The sequence below is a fragment of the Argiope bruennichi genome, chromosome 4 (assembly GCF_947563725.1).
Source record: "Argiope bruennichi chromosome 4, qqArgBrue1.1, whole genome shotgun sequence".
NCBI lineage: Eukaryota > Metazoa > Arthropoda > Arachnida > Araneae > Araneidae > Argiope > Argiope bruennichi.
The window spans coordinates 70,884,662-70,905,761 of NC_079154.1; the positions used below are offsets into that span (position 1 = coordinate 70,884,662).

General features: G+C 29.0%; 1 protein-coding gene across 2 annotated transcripts in view; it reads right to left on the reverse strand.

Moving 5' to 3' along the window:
• LOC129965499 (otoferlin-like) overlaps positions 1–21,100 on the reverse strand; it is a 515,039-nt gene that overhangs the window by 42,512 nt on the left and 451,427 nt on the right. For both annotated transcript variants that reach the window (XM_056079452.1, XM_056079451.1), the window contains exons 19-23: positions 16,135–16,255; positions 13,974–14,074; positions 9,265–9,358; positions 5,076–5,192; positions 4,831–4,983 (exon numbers count right to left, since the gene is read on the reverse strand). In XM_056079452.1, coding sequence (XP_055935427.1) covers positions 4,831–4,983; positions 5,076–5,192; positions 9,265–9,358; positions 13,974–14,074; positions 16,135–16,255 — 586 coding nt within the window. The remainder of the gene's footprint in view (positions 1–4,830; positions 4,984–5,075; positions 5,193–9,264; positions 9,359–13,973; positions 14,075–16,134; positions 16,256–21,100) is intronic.

Here is a 21,100-nt window from a genome sequence, read left to right on the forward strand (position 1 = left end):
AAATGTTTGGCAAAAAAAAACTGATACAAATAAAAAGACAACGTTTTGGATTTTTTTAGATGGTGTAAAAATCCAAACATGTAATGAAATTTTAATTTTTTGAACTGCAATATTTTTGTAGTTTATGAGGAAGAAACATCGGATTTTTGCTTACATATTAAATGAAATCCCTCCCCCACAAAAAATTATTCTGAAGTACCCTTTCCATCGTCCAAAACATATTTGTGTTAAATTTGATAGCTCTAAATAAAACAGTCTATCCTGTAAAGAACCAACAACACATACACACATTCATCTATGTTATTAATAGAGATAATAAATATAAATTTTCTTTAATATGTCGATTTATATACGAGAGGAAAAATTATTGAATAACTCAAGAATTAAAAGAATATAGATCAAAGGGAAAAAATCCTACCACCATCTGATTTATTAGTTCAGAGCCCCTAAATACATACTTTCCCCTATTATCTATTCTATCGCCACCCCTTTCTTGCTAAGAAATTCTTTAACTAGAACATAATATGTTTATAACTTGCGGATTTTCTGGCAGCAGCTGTTTCCCTAAAGCACAAAATACACCGAGTGGAAAATTAATAGCACTTTCCGTTCCCAGCGAGAATCGATAATCAGGGACAGGCTTTAAACTTCTCTGAAGCATCCGAGAATGTGTCATCCTCGGCCACTCAGTCGTTATTAGAGTTTTCCTCTCCAAAAGTTTTGCAGAAACTTTTAGCTGTGTGAATTAATGCATGATGACAGTGGAATACTTTCATTTTGTTACACTTGACTGTACTTTTGAGTCACATTTATTTTTGAAAGTAGAGCATTTAGCTGCATATGTAAGCGATCGTTTGCTTGAATATGGGATAAATTTGAAATAGTATTGATATGCATCCATATGTGCTTATAATATATGAATAAGTATATGATAAAGTTTAAAATCGCTTCATCAGTGCTATGTTAATGGTGTTCAGTTCATCAAGTTTCTTATTTATATATTATATAATTTTTTTATGTAAGCATTTTGTTTTATTTGTTTTCTGATTGGTGGATAATGAATCACCTAATTCATGATATTTGAGGTTTGTTAACAGTATTTTCGAAATATTTAATGAAAATTATTATTTTATCATAATATTTATAATGCACTTGACGCTGAAATAGTGATGAAAAAGAATAAAAAGTAAAGCTTTAATTAACATCAAATGAGTGAAAAAAAAAATATTATTTGTTAATTTTACTTTTAAACACATCGTTTATGGCAATACTAATGAATAACTTTCCGGTTTGAATATCTAAGCAATACACGTGTTAACCCTTGAATAGTAATGGAGCATCCAACGATATCAGATGAAGAAAAAATGAATGAATGAAGAAAGAACGAGCAAGAATTTGGCAATAGAAAAGAAAAGCTGATCGTTAAGCTGCTAAGTTGGTGGCAAAATTGATTCAAAATTTGGATATATGGAGGTATAAGCAAAGAATGTTCCCATTGCAGGGCTTTGAGTTTTGGCTCGGAAGTAGGCCGATCGGAAAAGCCATGTTCTCATCATGGAAAGATTTAGCTTCCAGAATTGAATGAAAGTCCAGTGGAGTTTGAAAACTTACTAACTGGAATTCATACACATGAGTGTATGAGTTCCAGTTAGCAAGTTTCCAGTTATGAGTTCGCATTCGTTTTTCAGTTATAAGTTCGCATACATTACCAGACAACCCCGGGGTTGGACAGCGAAAGTGAGCATGGAGTGAAGCCTTTGAATGTATAAATAAAAATGCTATGTCATGATGATTAAAATTATTTGCAAGATTTTTAATATACGCCTAATTTCACGAATAAGCATAATCCATTCCATTAAAAAATACTTTGAATAAATCTCATTTCTTTAAATTTAGAACAAATGCGGATGGTATGAAATTTGTCCTTAGTTGAAAAACCTGTATATTTATTGATGTTTATGAAAAAGAAAATTTAAGCAATAGCAAAAAGAAACAAAAGTGTGTTGAAATATTAAGATAATATTTATTAAATGATGTAAATAATTTTTCCGGAATCTAAAAAATTACAAGGAAAGAGTCTGCAAAGCTTAGTGCACCACAATTATTACAAAAAAGTTGGCCTTAATTTTCGAAATCTATTAGGGAAAATTTAGTGTCTTAATTCTAGAACTTATTACACAAAGAGTTACTTATAAAATATCACAAATAATTGCAACCGATTGCAGTTGTGTAAAACTTTATTTATTTAGTTTCTAGAGCTATTTTTCCATGACAATTAAAGATGTGGTTCTGCAGGATGTATTTATAAAAGAATTAATAAATTATTATCAATGTAACATAAGTTTTCGCACAAAATGTAAAAGTAGTTATTTATGAAATTCCATAAAAATCCAGACCATTTCAACAATCTGAAAATGTCTCGAAAACCTATTGAAAAAAAATTACATTTGTTAAAATTGTGCAATAGCAATTGTTCAACAAACAGCATTCGATAGAATCAGGCAAATGATTATATTCTTTTAGAAAATGAGAGCATTCTGCCGCTATAAAACCTAGTGTATTGTTTTGCTTTGAATGATTAATGAAATCATTCAACAATGAAAGGAAAAGAAAGAGGAACTATCAAACCTGGTACATTTTTTTTTATTTTATTGATTAATGAAGTTATTCAACAATAAAAGGAAAAGAAAGAGGAACTATGAAACCTGGTACATATTTTGCTTTGAATGGTTAATGAAGTCATTCAGCAGTAAAAGGAAAAGAGAAAAGAACTATGAAACCTGGTACATATTTTGCTTTGAATGATTAATGAAGTCATTCAACAGTAAAAGGAAAAGAAAGAGGAACTATCAAACCTGGTGCATATTTTGCTTTGAATGGTTAATGAAGTCATTCAGCAGTAAAAGGAAAAGAGAAAAGAACTATGAAACCTGGTGCATTTTTTTATTTGATTGATTAATGAAATCATTCAACAATAAAAGAAAAGAAAGAGGAACTATGAAACCTGGTACATATTTTGCTTTGAATGATTAATGAAGTCATTCAACAGTAAAAGGAAAAGAGAAAAGAACTATGAAACCTGGTACATATTTTGCTTTGAATGGTTAATGAAGTCATTCAGCAGTAAAAGGAAAAGAGAAAAGAACTATGAAACCTGGTACATATTTTGCTTTGAATGGTTAATGAAGTCATTCAGCAGTAAAAGGAAAAGAGAAAAGAACTATGAAACCTGGTGCCTTTTTTTATTTGATTGATTAATGAAATCATTCAACAATGAAAGGAAAAGAAAGAGGAACTATCAAACCTGGTACATTTTTTTTTATTTTATTGATTAATGAAGTTATTCAACAATAAAAGGAAAAGAAAGAGGAACTATGAAACCTGGTACATATTTTGCTTTGAATGGTTAATGAAGTCATTCAGCAGTAAAAGGAAAAGAGAAAAGAACTATGAAACCTGGTACATATTTTGTTTTGAATGATTAATGAAGTCATTCAACAGTAAAAGGAAAAGAAAGAGGAACTATCAAACCTGGTGCATATTTTGCTTTGAATGGTTAATGAAGTCATTCAGCAGTAAAAGGAAAAGAGAAAAGAACTATGAAACCTGGTGCATTTTTTTATTTGATTGATTAATGAAATCATTCAACAATAAAAGAAAAGAAAGAGGAACTATGAAACCTGGTACATATTTTGCTTTGAATGATTAATGAAGTCATTCAACAGTAAAAGGAAAAGAGAAAAGAACTATGAAACCTGGTACATATTTTGCTTTGAATGGTTAATGAAGTCATTCAGCAGTAAAAGGAAAAGAGAAAAGAACTATGAAATCTGGTGCCTTTTTTTATTTGATTGATTAATGAAATCATTCAACAGTAAAAGGAAAAGAGAGAAGAACTATGAAACCTGGCACATATTTTGCTTTAAATGATTAATGAAATCATTCAACAGTAAAAGGAAAAGAAAGCGGAACTATCAAACCTGGTACATATTTTGCTTTGAATGATTAATAAAGTCATTCAACAGTGAAAGGAAAAGAAAGAGGAACTATCAAACTTGGTACATTTTTTTATTTTATTGATTAATGAAGTTATTCAACAATAAAAGGAAAAGAAAGAGGAACTATGAAACCTGGTACATATTTTGCTTTGAATGATTAATGAAGTCATTCAACAGTAAAAGGAAAAGAGAGAAGAACTATGAAACCTGGTGCATCTTTTTTATTTGATTGATTAATGAAATCATTCAACAGAAAGAGAAAAGAGAAAAAAAATAGAAAGCCTGATGCTTTTTTTTTCTTTTTGCTTGGACTGATTAACGAAAGAGAAAGAGAGTAGAACCAAGAAAACTCGTACATTTTTTTTCCTTGATTGATTAATGGAATTATTCAACAATAAAAGAGAGAAAAAATATAAAACCTGGTACATTTTTTGCTTTGATTCATTAATGAAGTCATTCAACAGTAAAAGAAAATGGGAGAAGAAATATTAAAGAATTTAATTACTGAGAGGAGAATTTCTGTTTGTCAAGAAATAAAAAAGAAAGCTCTGACACCGTTTCAAAATGCAAATAACATTGTTATAAGTATTTGCAATATAATTCTAGAATTTTCAAGATAACCAAACGATTTTTTTTTTTTTTTTTGCCATTTCCATAAATCCTACTTGCATGTATTCATTTGTTTATATTTTCATAATAAACAAAATAAATTCACTCAAGCGATTCTAATTCTTCTTATATATTCTCATACAAAAAAAAAAACCCAAACGGAGACACAACAGAATATTAAGGCATCATCGGATTACACAAAATAACAAAAGGCGACCTCTACCTTCAGAAAGAGCGTCTGCACTTTTCCACAGTTTTTCCCGCTCTCTTCTTCCACAATAGAGAACATGAGCTCCCTGGCGCTCAGTCGCTGGTAGGCAACTCTTTTTCCCCCGCTAATCATCCAGACGAAGACGTCCGGCAGAACGTGCTGCGGCTAGAAGAGGAGAAATTGAATAATTCGCTGAGGGGCTTTTGTTCTTTTAATACTGTATTTATCGGATGTTGCAGCTGCGGTAAGGTACTTACGTCTTCCGTGAGGTCTCGGATTTTCTTCAGGAATCCTTGAGCAGTCCTGAGTTTTTCTTTGATGGTGTTCTTCGTCACCAGGGGCTTCATCGTGCGAGCAATGGTGCCAATGTGATCCTGTAAACAACATCAAAGAAAAGATTAACGTTGGTTATGTAATGGGGTTTCGGACTTATTTCCCCTTTTCATGTATATTTTGGCATCGGATTTGCTGACAGCAAATAAAATTTTGCTTGGAATAAACAAAAACCGTCAATAAAATGATTCTGCATTGTATTTATAATATGCGCAATGAAAAAACATTTTACATTATCTAAATATCACTAGAAAAACAGTTCGTTTGAATGCATTTATGTCTTGTTTTTAATCTACAAAATTTGTGACTACATTACATTCGTGATTTTGTTCTTTAATATTGATAGCACAGTTAACCAAAGTTTTAAAAAATAATCATTCTTTAAAAAATAAACATCATAATGAGTATTACCGAGCGTATATCTCCGGTAATTTATGTTCCATAAGTCTATAGATTTGAACTGTTGTTGTATCGTATACATAGATAAGGATGAACATTTTTGATATGAAGCAAAATAACTGATGATAGAGTTATCTTTCATGATGTCACTTAGTAATAGAAAATATGGCAATAAATCAAGCACTGGGCAACTAATGATTAATTAATTTGTTTTTAAAAATATCTAGAAAATTTAAAGAGACATTGTGACCGCTCAGTATTACATTTATATTTTCTAATTTTATAGTTATTTTTTCATAATCAATTAGGTACAATCGACTTGACTAGAAAGTTAGATATTAGAAAAATAATTATAATATAAATTTATATAATGGAAGGAAAATGGCGTGAGCCATTAATTTTCAATGATATGCAACAATACTGTATAATAGTGTTATAATTATATTCACTCAGAATACTTATAATAACGATGATTTTGATCAATAGCCTTTTATTTTTATAATATATAAGTAGATAGCTGTAAAATATTGAAATTAGTAGAGTGAAAGGGTTTGTCGTATATGCAAGCAGTGGTTTAGAGCAGCCTTGCCGCCGATGCAAAAATTATTTCTAGTAAAGACTATCTTATAAAATTTGTATTTTAAAAAAAATTTATGACCCCACTAGCATAACCAAAACATTTCCAGAAATGTATAATAGTTCGTGTTTCTACTTTTCCACTATATTCTCTCGGAAAAATCAATAACAATCAGACCAAATAGGAATTGAACTTTTCTGATAATAAAAGAAAATTTATTTCACATAATTCGTATGAACAAAGTTTATCTTTCAAGTGTGTGTCCATTGATGCTTGAAGCTATCTACATTACTCGGACTGACTTCAGAACAATACACATTATTTTGCTCTGAGGGCAAATTTTGTTACTTTGCTACTTCTGCACGTAATAACAATGAGAATTGATATTTGCTTAGATTAAAAAGAGGTGAAAATATAGCTATTTAGTTAAGAAGCGCAAATTGAATTTCAATTCAATACAGTTCCGAACTGAAATAATTTTTTAAAGCCTCGCTAGATGCTGCTAGATACACATTATATTGAGAAAAGGTATTAAAATAAATAGCCTAGCATTTCTTAAACCGTTGCAATGTGACATCCAATGGAAGGTCACATTTTTCTTATTAAAAATTGTTATTTTTATGGTGAAAATGAACGCTTTATCCGCGAAATGGATTTTCAAAATTAAAAACCAACGGAATTGAACTCTTCGAAGCTTTCTCGCATAATCGCTGATAAAGGAGTTCTTTCTCCTTTCCCCTCCACGCAGAAATTGTGGAATTTCGGCAAGGGAAAGAACTCTAACAATACTCAGATTTTATCATCAGAGTACCCCACATGATGGTCTTGTGCTTCGTTATATATTAAAGAAAGACAATTACATATGTAATCTGTACGTCATTTTTCTGATCAAACAATTAAACTATAACATTAGTTAAAGGATCATATACCAAATCTCATATATCTAGCTTGGAATAGTTTTGAGATATCACGTTTACATGCATGTGATTTCAAACCGAAAAGTAATCAATTCACTGACGGTTGTCCTCACAGTTTGAAGCAAATCTGCAATTTAGATGCTAAAATTGTATACCATATTATATTCATCTACCTCTTTGCGATTTGTAGTTATAGAATTCAAATGCGATCGGACAGAAAAATTTTCTGGAAGTGGTTTTCGCTCAAAATTTTATAAGTATTTACAAAATTGGTTTTATTACCACCTATCAAAATTTTATCCCTTTAAATAAAATCGTTTTATAGGTATGGTATTCATAAACAAACGGACAGAATTTCAAAAATGTTTTTTTCGGAATTGGGCAATTCTGAAATAAGGAAATTCAACAAAATCTCAAAATCGAATTGTTGATTACGGAAACATTACTTCAGTGAAGAAAAAACAGACCACTTTAACAGAGTCTTTTAAAACTATGATAAAAGGCTGATAAGAAAAGCCGAAAAGTTTGGTCTTGTTCAAAATGATTTCAAAGAAAAGCTTTCTTTTTTTCTCTTTTATTTTTAACTAGTTATACTATTTTGTTACTTTTGAAAGTTTTTCTTCCTTACAAAACAGTATCCATTAAATTCCTTTTTTTATGTTCTTTTCAATAAAAATGTTTGTAGTACTATCTGAAGCGATTTAAAAGCTATTTCACTCCAAAGCTGTACTATAAAACTGTATACGAACTCTACTATAAAATTCTATACAAATGCTAGAGTTTCAAAAAATTGGAATCTAACAACATTTTTTCCCCAGTTTATTATTCTTCAAGAATGTATTTAGGAATATTAACTATTATATGTTATATATATAGATAATGATAAGAGCACTACCACATTATTTATTATTAATCGATGGTGTCTACAGTTACATAACTTGCAGCATGGAAATATTTCCCAACTTCTGCTATTGACTTAGTTAAGAACATGCTGCCTGCGGATGGATAAGTAATCTCTCTATTCATAAGAAACAAGAAAGAAATACTGTACATATTATTAACCCAATGGATGGGGCCAAAGATTATATTCGTACAAATCATTATTTCTTCGATAACCAGATTAACTTCAGGATATACAAGAACTCTATAACTTATACAAGAAGGTTAAAGAGTTTTGTTGTCTGTTGAGAATATGTATCAATTTGTACTACCATCAATATTTCTGACAATTAACTCATTTTGTGGCTAACGGGAACTCGAAGTACAGTTCTACTGATTTCTATAATTTTTCTGCATTTCACAAGCATTTAAAATATTATAATTATAAATGTATTAAACAAAGATTAAGTTTCTTTATAATTAAATATAAATATACAGTTTTTTTTTAAATATTTTATAACCGAGATTTGATAGATGTATAAAACAGTACAACAACCAAACATCGCAAAAAAAAAAAAATCCAATGAAATATGTTCCTGCCTTTGTATAATTTGGAATTTAATGAAGATATAATACAACGACTCTATACATATGCAAAAATTAAAACCACGATATATATATATAATTGAAATCTTCAATCACAAATTTTAAGTTATCATGTGAGAACATTATTTTTTAAACCAGTTTAAACCGGTTTGAAACAATCCCGCAACTATCAGATTGTGTATGTGTCTATATTTAGTTTTTTTTCAAACTCAAAATCGTTCAAGCCCCAAACCTTTTTCTCGATGCCAGATTTTTTTTTTGTGTGTGTGTGTGAAAATCCGGTTTAAACTGGTTTGAAATGGTCACGTTCTTATTGCATTCCGTAAGCGTTAACTTTTAGAAAATAGTTGGGTTTTTTTTCCCATCTCAAAATCATTCGAGCTCCAAAACAAAAATTGAAAATAAAAATTAAAAAAAAATTATATAATAATATTCTACTTTTCGATACCTCCCCTCACCTTTTCGCGTTGATTCTCGTTTTCTTCGTTGTGCATCTTGCAACAATAACTTCTTATAAACTATACCTTTCATTTTCTGCCCTATGCTTTTTGAAGCTTCAAAACCCCCAAATGAAAACAACATCATGTTCGCACGTGATTAAAAAAAACCCATCTTGACTTATTAAATGTTAGAACCTAATTTTTCCTATTTTTCAGCATATTTATAACAAAATTCTTAAACGTATTTATATTGTTTTAATGAATAAAAAAATGCGAGTTGGAAGTGTTTACTTGCCAGCTCTCTCTGAAGAAGTTTAGTTCTTTCCTTGTCCAGTTTTGTCTTCGTTGAGGCACTACCTCCAGCTCCCTTTACGATACTCAGAAAACGACTGCAATTAAAAAAAATTGAATTTAGAACCAAGATATGAGAAATATGGCCCAAGTGAAGGAAGGAATTAATTGTGAACATTTGAGATGATTCATGACAAATGTATTATAAATTTGAATATTTTTTTTATTAATTTGCATATGTAAAACAGTTGAAATAACCATCAAATATTTTATTCCTTATTTAAATCAAAAGGATATTAATCGAAAAGCAATATCATAACGAATCTATAATAATGGATTTATTATAGGGAAAAGAAATTTACATAGAATCTTAACGGATGTCAAAATGACGAGCTTCGTCTTTAGAGAACATTTGAAAATTTTGGCTACAGTAATGAAGATTCTAAAAAATGAAAGAATTACAGCTCTTTCTCTCATAGGGACCAAGATCTGGTTAGTCTTCTGGAGAATTCCATGAACGTCATGCTTTGGTGAAAAGTTATAACGAGACGAAAGTTCTATTCAGAGTTTATATTCAGAGGAGCTCAAATATGTTAATTTCTCTAGAATTTTGATTCAAGAGAAAGCTTGTAAACTGACAGACGTTGAACATTATTGATAAAGCTATTACTGTTATTTTATCAGTGATTTCCTGTGTGCATTTGTTGATTTTTACAAATGCTTCATAATTATCTTGGTTCTGTTTTTGTACCAATGTCAATTTACATTATTCAATTTGTTAGATTATATTTAGAGTATACACACTGTCTGATTTTTTTAAATAAATAATTATTATTATAATACGTTCTATAACAGTAGATTAAAATAACAGCCTCAGAACAATCCAAAGATCCATAGTTCAAACAAGAAAAAGCCATAGATGTCATTGTAATTGCTAATATCGTGGTTTATTCATTTCTTTCAATCAATTCTATATTAGCAGAGTAAGCTCTAAAAACATACATTGATTAAACAACTAATTACACATTACTACATTACTAAAAACATAATTTGATTAAACAATCAATTTGTTAATTTTTAATATCTCCATAATGTTCATAATAAAAGATCTAGATGTTCAATACCAGTTTATTACTATAGAGAAAGTTTCAGATTTTATGAGAAGTAATAAAATTAATGGTGTCTGAAACAGGGGATAAGAAAGAAAGGGCATGGAGCCTTAGTTGTGTAAACAAATTAAACATGGAGAAGTATCTATTTTCCTTCTTGTTGGTAATGTCATGATTTATTCTAAATGTTGTTATTTTATAATTAAAATTAATCAGCAGTAGTTTCTTTCATTTCGATTAATGTTCTTCATATCTAAGATGAAACTGATTAATTTCAAAATATTTACGAAAGATTTATTTAGTTAGTAAGAGAAATTTCTAGAAATGTAAATGTTTGTTTCTAGAAATTTCTTGATAAATTTTAGATAATTAACGAGTATGAAGCAATCAGCGTTGCCAGTTATTAAATGTTTTGAAAAAAAAATTAATATTCTTTGTATTTAGATAAAAAAATAAATATAAATGTTATCTTTCCGATTAATATTAAAATATTTTTATATATAAGGTATGTTTTATTATAGAAAAAAATTAAAAAGTTAATAAAAATATATATTTTAAATTAACTCGATTCTATTAGAAAAATTAAAAAAGTTTTTACATAAACTAACAACTGCTCTGCATCGTAAAACTCTTCATGTAATCTTTATTACATTTTAAAAAGCTGAAACTTTCTACTCTTTAAAATAAATAAGAGTTTGGTCTCAAGTAATATAAAATAATTGTTATTTGGAATTCGCTTTTTATAAACGTGCAATGAAGTTTTATAGTTGGCTATATAAAAAGCTGTATTCTAATGTAAAAAAAAATCAATTCTGCTTTTACTTTGTTTAAATTTTATATTACGAGTTACGTTTATGATAACGAATCAGAAGAAACGCATTGCACGCTTTTATGACATTAAAATGAATAATGAAGACTATTAAAAACATCTGAGCGTGTGCAATTCTCATAATTTTATTTGAAAGATTACTATTTATCATTTTAGCCAATTATTTTTTAGAGATAAATAAATTAAGGATTGAAATTCATTCATTTCAAACTATTTAACGTAATATGCGCTTAATAGTAACAGATCAGTTTTTTTTATCACCCTAATAAAAAGAAATATTATAAACATGCTGAAATATTTTTAGCAATTGATACATGTCCGTTATATTTAAATAATGATCACAGCAGAGTGTTTGTTATTCAATATTTACAAGCTGGACAGTGACACAAAATATATCACAAGGAAAAAACGAGACGAATTAAATATGTGCGTGGCCAACGCATTTCTATCATTCTGCCAAGAAAGAAACTACCTACGGATTGCTTTGTTTTTCAGATACGTGGTCACACATAACAACGTCGTCACGCTATAAGTACATTTGCAGTTTGTTGGAACTATGTGAAAAATAGATAATCCATTAAAGAGACACGGGATGGGTTTCATACCGTAATAATGCCGTATCTTCACAGGAATATGGAACTGGAATTCAAGATGAGAAGCATAGCATGTGGGAAATTGATAAATTACTCAGTACTGCATGATGCATTTAAGAACTTTTCTGTTTATTTTTAAAAAGTATTATATATTGAAATGATTATTCGAATTGGATATTTTTATTCAAGGCCTCCTTAGCAGATGGTTAACTAACATATATTAAATAAAAATTATATGATTGGAACATTAATAGGTTAGAGGATATTTTATTTTAACTTTCTGTTCTTAAATTTGGAATATCTGATCTTCTGGTTCTACCCTTTGACTACTAAACCATCCCTAAAAGGGCTGGTTTATACTAATGGGCTTAAAAGTTTTATACTTACTTAAAAGTTTTATACTAATGGGCTTCTATACTAATATTTTGGCGTGGTTTCTCTTTTAAACAAGGAGTTCAGAATGTAAAGTGAGGGCATCTTTGATGATAACTTGCTTTATAACCTCCATCTCTCATTTGAAATTGAAATCGTCCAATTAGTACAGAACTTTCATGGCCGGGGGTGGGCCATGTTAGTTGATAGTTAGTTAGTTGGGTATGAGCCTTAATACTCTTTAACTATACATTGGTTTATTTCTCTCTAAAAAGAATTGTAGTTAATTATTATTTTATATCTTTTTACTTGTATTTAATGAATGCCTGTCTGGGAGAAGTTTAGTAATACTATACACTATTCTTTGATTAGATGAACTATTGACTAAGAGTAATTAATTCGTTCTGCATCTCTAGATATTTGAAGCGACTTTGGTTAGTTGGTGTGGATATCACAATTACTTCGGAAAGTTTGACCTTTGGCAACAAATTTAATGTCGATCAGGCCAAGAAACATGGAAATTCGTATAAAACAAGACTGAAACCATTTTTTTTCCGAACTTTTAAGATTCTATTACTTGGTCATCATGATTTTTCGACATCTCTTAAGTACCGTCGTGTTTTATCACTGTATGTTTCTCACATTATATGAAAATTCAGATATAAATATACGTACAAAAATACTTTTCTTTTAAAAATATTCAGTGAAATTAAATCACCCTCACTTGATACGATGTAATATGCTGCAGTTATACCTATTTTGGAATTTTGAGCTTAGCAGGATGAAAAATAAATGATGGCACAGCATAGTATAAAACATATAAAAATGAGTCGTTTGTTATTTGGGGTTACGCTTGTTATATGACTATGATGCCAGACGAATAAGCAAAATTCATAAATGATTTTGAGTTAAAACCTTTTTTTTTTTGCTAAAATTGTTACTATGAAATCATAATTTAAAGCTTAGTTATCTTTCTCTTTTTCATTGAGTCTGCTTAATGCGCAGGGAAACAAAATTTTGCAAATTTCACTATCTGCAATAAAATACGATTTGAAATTTATAGATTATTAGCTAAAATGTACTGTTAGATAGAAATTATGCATTTTTAGTATCAATTAGATACATTTATTTTTGGTGCAAATGGCCAAAATGGTGTGTTTTTCTAAAAACGAATGCTCTTTCGAAAGCCAATATTTACCAGCGTTTTATTTTAATAAGAAACATAATTTTAATCATTTTCAGCAAATATGGATAAAATATGGAAGAGAGAGCACACTCAATGTATGAAATAAAGCCTGAAGCAAAGATATATTTTAAAAATAATGCCTTCTTATTTCAATTATTAAACACCTTTTTGATTAGAAGAGTTAACGAAGTTACTATTCCATTCAATTATATATATATTAGCACAAACAATTTTGAATTAAGTTGCCGAAGTTACAATGCATATTAACGTATGATAATAAATGTACGACACGTTGTTATATATATCCTATATTATATATATATATCCTTCCACAGAATAATAATTTTTTGCAGCCCTTCATATATTATATTTTTCTTGAAATAAATCTTCACATCTTCCCATTTTTTTATACATAATAACAAATGAAAAAAATTACGAATATTACCCAAGAAGTCATTTTTGTAATAAATAGGCAAAAACTTATATTTTCATGATAAAAAAAATATTCAATACACAACAAACATCCATTAGATTCATAGCAAACATAATTAATCAGTAAGGTCTCCTGGCACGACTTCTTTATGAGATAAATTATTTGGTCAAGTCTTGGAATTCAGATCTTACTTGCATCCGGCCACTAATTCCTCAAGGACACCTCTTAATCTTTTGTCAACGTTCGGTTTCTCCAGACGAATCATTTCTTGGACGTCCGTTAGGCCTTCTTCCTGCAAACAAAAAAACAGGGGGAAAGATAAGAAAGCAGCTCGACCAAATAAGAGGGATTCTTGTTTCCACCAATAAATTGCGGTGAAATAAATCACTAAGCAGAGAAAATAACAAAGCACGTGACTTCGGTTAAAAGATTTCAAGTGTAATAAAGTTAGCAGAAGAAAAAAAAAAGAAAGAAAGAAAAGTTTTAGTGAACTAAAAAGAATAAATTTAAACTTATTCTTCTAACTAGCTGATGTCAGAATTTAAAAATAAACTTCAGGGTAGTAAAATTCTTTTTAATCTTGACATTTAAGTAGGTAATTTGTGAAGAATTTGTAATGTTTCTGGAAATGAAATTAATATAAAAATATAATAGAGCTATATTTAGCTGTGCACTGATAAAATCTTACTTAAATCGTACTTCATTCACACCTTTTGACAACATTATTGAAGACATCAATATATTTAAGATATTATCTATTATTAGTTTTTTTCATCAATCCTGCTGCGAATTAAAAAAATCCTCTATTCCATGCATTACGAAATTATTAACGCTTATAGCCTATATTTCGATAAATAGAGCTGATATAATCTTATAACTTTAAACGAGCAATTCTTGTGTGTGTGTATATATATATATATATATATATATATATATATATATATATATATATATATATATATATATATACACACACACCACACACACACATGTATTATTTTATGTGAAGCAGGATGCAGTTTTGAAGACAGTGAACAGACTTTCAATTTCGTCACGTCGTTTTATTTCATTTTCGAGAAGCAGGCATATGCACAAGCGATGAGCACACACACAACACAGAACGACACAGAGAAGAATGAGGAAAAAGTACTTGGACATTTTATCCCTGGTCTTATATGAGCTGAAAAATTGATAGGGAAAATATTTCTTCATAGTGCTAATATATAATGAGATTTCGATAGGGATTTTCAGTACACGCGTCGACGAGGTAAGGGAAAATACAGGGATCTTTTAAAAAGAATGTGCTTACTGGACATTTTTCTATCCCTTTTCTCGGAGCGTGAGAATGTGAGGGTTTTAGCCGATTCAGCAATTTTACAAAGCTACGCTTGTATTAATTAAGTAGAGAAATTGGAATTGGATCACGAAATAAGATAATATTTTTAGAATGAAGTTACTATGGGCTAAATTAAGATAAAATCTTGGAAATTAATTAAATTGAAATTAAAATTAAAATATCATTTTATATATATATCTATGTTTCATGTATCTCGGAAACCGCTCCACCGATTTGGATCAAATTTTATATTCAGATAAAGTTTTTCTTCTAAGTTTATCTATATAGGTGTCTTTCATGAAAAAATCTGATTTCACACGCACAAAGGAACATCTTTTCATAACTAACTATTAAAATAAGTACCATTCAACTTCCGCTTCTATTGTGAGCAGTACTGCATAGTGGTCAGAACAACATGAATAATGAGAGCGTTGTGGACCATCGCTTCGAGTCGCACTTTTTGCTTAATTTTTTTTACTTATGTATTTATAATTAATATTTTTGACTTTTAAGATTATTTATATAGGTGTCTTTCTTGAAAAAGTGAGATTTTACAAACAAAAAAAAAACTTTTTTTTATAACTATTAGTGTTTTATTCTGTCTGCTCTCATGCTGACAATGTCATATAGCACCATCTCAGACCCGATGGTAAAACTGAGAGTAAGTTCAAAAATATAAGTAATAATAGATAAACTGTAGAGTGAATACTATAATATAGTAAATTGTTTCGAATAACATATTAAATGAAGTGCACTTGAACATATTAAATGAATAACATATTAAGTGAAGTGAAGCATTTAACACTAAATGAAGTTTACTTTTCATTTCAAATATTAGTTAACAATATGATATACAATTTTATTAGTAGAAGATCAGAGTTATATTTTTCTAAGTTTTATAGAGATTTTATGAGTGGATTTGAAATGAATCAAATAATATAGTGTAATTCAAATAAAATAACAACAAAATCTGAAATCAATGAGAGGATATTTCAAACATAAGAAATAGAAATTACCAGCTTGTCTCCAATGTTTGCCAAAACATTCGAGTTGTACATTCTTCTTCTGTGATCTTGCCAAATGCTACGAACCCAGATGCAAGGCTTATTATCTCCGTATGGCAGGTAATAATACTGTCTACAAAATAAAAAAATAATAATTTAACAAATTAACATATTTTTTTCAAATTATAATTCTTTCTTCTTTGTCTTGTACTTATATTTAATGCAGTACGATTTGTGTTGAAGATATATAGAGAATTCATGAAAATTAACTTTTAGTTTTTATTATACGTTACACATCATTATACGAGATATAGGGCATAACATGTTCCTTCATAGCTGAACAATAAATGAATCCTTTTATTTGATCTATTAATCTGTAGTTAATTAATTCCTATCTGTTTAAAGTGAGTTCGTTCTGCATACTAAATTAGAGTTTATAAAGAAACAGATATTTTTTTCTTATTTTTGAAATTTGCTACCAAATAAACAATGTGATAAATGCCTTTCTTTGTTTCTTTCGCTTCTATTACGGGTGTAGGAGATTTCATTAATAATGGTGGATTAAAACTTTTGCTTCAAATTAAATTGCTGACATAAAAAATAATAGAATAACCTATTCTATTACTTTAATAATCTACAGGGTGTTCATTAATTATTGTCGGGGTTTCCGTACCTCATAACTTTCGAATAAAAAATATTACGCAAACACCGATTACGTATTCGTAAATTACAACTCAAAGAATTTTATTAATGATATTAAAGTGTAAAGCTTGCACAATTTGCACTTTGTAGGCATTCAGTTGAAGGCGATTATGTATTCGTAAATTACAACTCAAAGAATTATGAATACGTAAATTACAACTCGAAGAATTATGAATACGTAAATTACAACTCAAAGAATTATATATTCGTAAATTACAACTCAAAGAATTATGTATTTTTCTAAAGTACAACTCAAAGAATCGCCTTTAGCTGAATACCTACAAAGTGCAAATTGTGCAAGCTTTACACTTTAATATCATTAATAAAATTCTTTGAGTTGTAATTTACGAATACGTAATCGGTTTTTGCGTAATATTTTTTATTCGAAAGTTATGAGGTACGGAAAACCCGACAATAATTAATGAACACCCTGTATAATAGAAAACCAGAGCAAATACTGAAATCTTTCACAGAGTTCATTGCACAAATAGCTATTTCTTTTAATGTAGATTATAAGAATAGAGGTGAGAGAAGTTTGATTAAAATGTCTGAATATACAGGATAATCGGTCAAACCCTCTTAAGCAAAACTCAACCCCTCTTAAGGTATCTCATATAGTCAGGGAAGTAAAGTATATCTATAGTTAAGCGACAATGCTTAATTTATAGAGTTTATAGAGTGCTAAGTGACATAAGGTGGCGAAATAAGTTAGTTGCAAAAATAATTAAAAAAAAAAGTATATCGGTCAAAAAATTCAGTGAGAAAAATATATGCAATCTATATCTATATCTATACTTATAATAAAGCTCAATGTGTGTGTGTGTGTGTGTTGGCGCTCTACAGGCCAGGTCATTTGACATACAGCTATCAAATTTGGTACATGTATACCTTAGAGGTCGGGAATGTGCACCTGGGGTCCCTTTTTTTGAAATTTTAATTAGAATTTTAATTATTAATTAAAAACTAACTTTCCCGCCAAAAAAATCTTCCATTTTCCCCACCGCCAACTTTTCCGCCAAAAAAATCTTCCATTTTCGCCACCGCCAAATGAGTAAGGCTTCCGGGGTTTTTTTCTCCCAACAGTAATGAGGCTAGGGTTAGTATTTTTCGGCGGATTATTTCAAACGATTCTGTTTATTTTCTTAATGTTTGATGCATTTAAAATTAAACATTGTTAATTAATCGATCCTTCAGATTCATTCTGAAGAACTTTTGAATAAAAATAAAACAGAATAAAGGAAATTAAAAATTTCTAATCCGCATAGCGTTACCCCAACTGGCGTAGAAAAAAAATAACGTATTTGCGTTACGTAACTGGCGTTGAAAATTCACGCATGCGCTTTGTGTTCTGAATTTCGCATTGTGTTGACGAATTATTATCAACCGATGCGGACTGGATTTAAATTTTTTTTAGGTTCGTTGCATGTTTTTGTAATTAAAATGTATTTATGTTAGTTATATATTTTTTGTATATGCTTATAGTTTTAAGTGCATCGTTTTTTAAGTAGTTTTTTTAAAACCTGTTTTAAACCGTCTATTTTAAACGATTCGTTTCATTTTCTTAGTGTTTGATGCATTTAAAAGTAAACATTGTTAATGAATCGATCTGCTCATGATGAATCTAAGAAAATTTTGTTGACAAATTCTTGAGATAATACGTAAATTGAAAAGGATATTCTTTAGTGCCCATAAAGTTTAAACGCTGAGTGACTCTATTTTCATTAATCAGATTATAAAAAAATTCTTTGTTTCAGTAAAAAATATTATTATATTAATTGCAGATTAATTCTTTCCACTTTAATTTAAAACATAAATTCTACGGGTGTTAACAGAAAATTAGAGAGATACATATTACGTTATGACTGAAGGCCTTTATAATATTATAAGTGAATTATATGACTATCAAAATTTGAAGTTTTAAAATATTTCGTCGACAAATTCTTGAGATATTACATAAATTAAGAAAGATATTTTTTAGTTCCCATAAGGTTTAAATGCTCAGTGACTCTGTTTTCGTTAATCATGTTATTAAAAAAATTAACATTTATTGACGAACACGAATACACTGATATTCACCGTTACTCTGATTAGATATTATAAAATCTGAATAGATAAACATAAACGTGTAAACAGCTGTGCGCCGGTTTCTATGGCAACACAGCTGGAAAGGGAAAAGAAGTTTCCGAAGAAAATTCACGCATGCGCATTGTTCTGATTGTTGTCATGACAACCACTTTCAACAGACGATTTAAATTATTTTTAGGTGAGTTACATGCTTTTGTAAGTAAATTGTATTTATGTTAGTTATATATTTTTTGTATATGCTTATAGTTTTAAGTACATCGTTTTTAAGTAGTTTTTTTTAAACCTGTTTTCAATGATTTAAATTATTTTTAGGTTAGTTGCATGCTTTTGTAATTAAATTGTATTTATGTTAGTTATATATTTTTTTGTATATGCTTATAGTTTTAATTACATCGTTTTTTAAGTAGTTTTTTTAAACCTGTTTTAGACCGATTATTTTAAACGATTCATTTTATTTTCTTAGTGTTTGATGCATTTAAAAATAAACATTGTTCATTAATCGATCTGTTCATGATGAATCCGCGAAAATTTTGTTGACAAATTCTTGAGATATTACATAAATTAAGAAAGATATTCTTTAGTGTCCATAAAGTTTAAACGCTCAGTGACTCTATTATCAGTAACCATATTATTAAAAAAAATGCTTTGTTTCAGTAAAAAATATTATTATATTAATTGCAGATGAATCATTTACACTTTAATTTAAAGCATAAATTCTACGAGGGGTAACAGAAAATTAGAGAGATACATATCACGTTATGACTGAAGGCCTTTATAATATTATGAGTGAATTATATGACTATCAAAATTTGAAGTTTTAAAATATTTTGCTGAAGAATCTATTAAAGTTGGAATTGCATAAAATATTTAATTATTAAAATTTTAACGAACATTAAGATTGGCGAACCGGCTGGTCGCCAAAGGCGGCTAGTATTATAATAAAAACAAAGGGGAAAGTTTTATGCCATTTTCTATAAAATTGGTGGTGATATTTATAATGAAAATTATGACCTTTCCATGACTTGAGAAAGGGTAGGTTCTGTATTTCAGAAAAACCTGAATGATTATATTGTCACGTAGGTTCTTTAGAGTGGAATTCAATGACACACACAAGAGGTAGAGCTAAACTAATTTATTAACGGAACTCCGAACTGAGAATACAGTGAATGATAGATCCTCTTCTTTTATACTAGCACGGAAAGTTCCAGAATACTTCTCTGGAGACAATAAGGAAAGTCCAAAACACTTGTCTGGTAAACTAAAGAAATGTCCAGAATCTTCTGGAACATGAAATAAAGGAAAATATAAAATCAAGGAATTAAATATTTACACACACTGTGAATCGCATTGTCTCTAGTGGGATTCGAACTTACGATCTCTTGATTAAGAGACCAGTGCTATGACCATTCGGCCAGGGAGAGTCGACTGCCTCTTTTCAATGCTGCAATATATCCTACAGTTTTTCCAAGCAAAGCAATTAACTCGGAAAGTTAAATCTCGACCGAATTAATCAACAAAGAAAGTAAACGAAAATAATCATGAACAAAAAAAAAAAAAAAAGTCTGAAAAATGCCCTGGAGGGTGGAAGGGGGTATCGTAGAATACATTTTTCATTTTTAGAACGAACCCCTTTTTGAGTCATAGAAAGTCCAGAATTTTAATTAAAGAATTCTCCACCAATTTACAGATAATATTTAACAGATTTATTCAGAATAATTGTTATTCGATCTATAATTATTTGCTTATCGATAATTATTTGATATTATAAAAGTTTCTAGAAAATAGTCCATTATTGTAATAAAACTTTCTTACGTAAATGCAATATTTTTATTTCACTGATAAAAATTATATATACTTCGGGAAGAATAGAGATAAGATTTTTTATCTATTTGCTTTCGATAAAGTAAAAGTTTCGGTGATCAATATTTCTCATAGGAATAAAAGATTATAATAGAATACAGGCTAATCATGTGCTTTTGAATATTTATTGTGACAAAATTAGGAATTGTTTTCATCACTTTGATAACTATCAAAATATTTGAATTTCTATTGAGAGCAGCTGCTTTTTGTGTTTTTCCCACATGCATCATACTCTTTTATCAATTTTTCTTCAAAAGCTTTTTATTATTATGTGATACATTTTTAATTTTATAAATCATTCTCATCAAGTTATGTTTTTAAAGAAAAATGA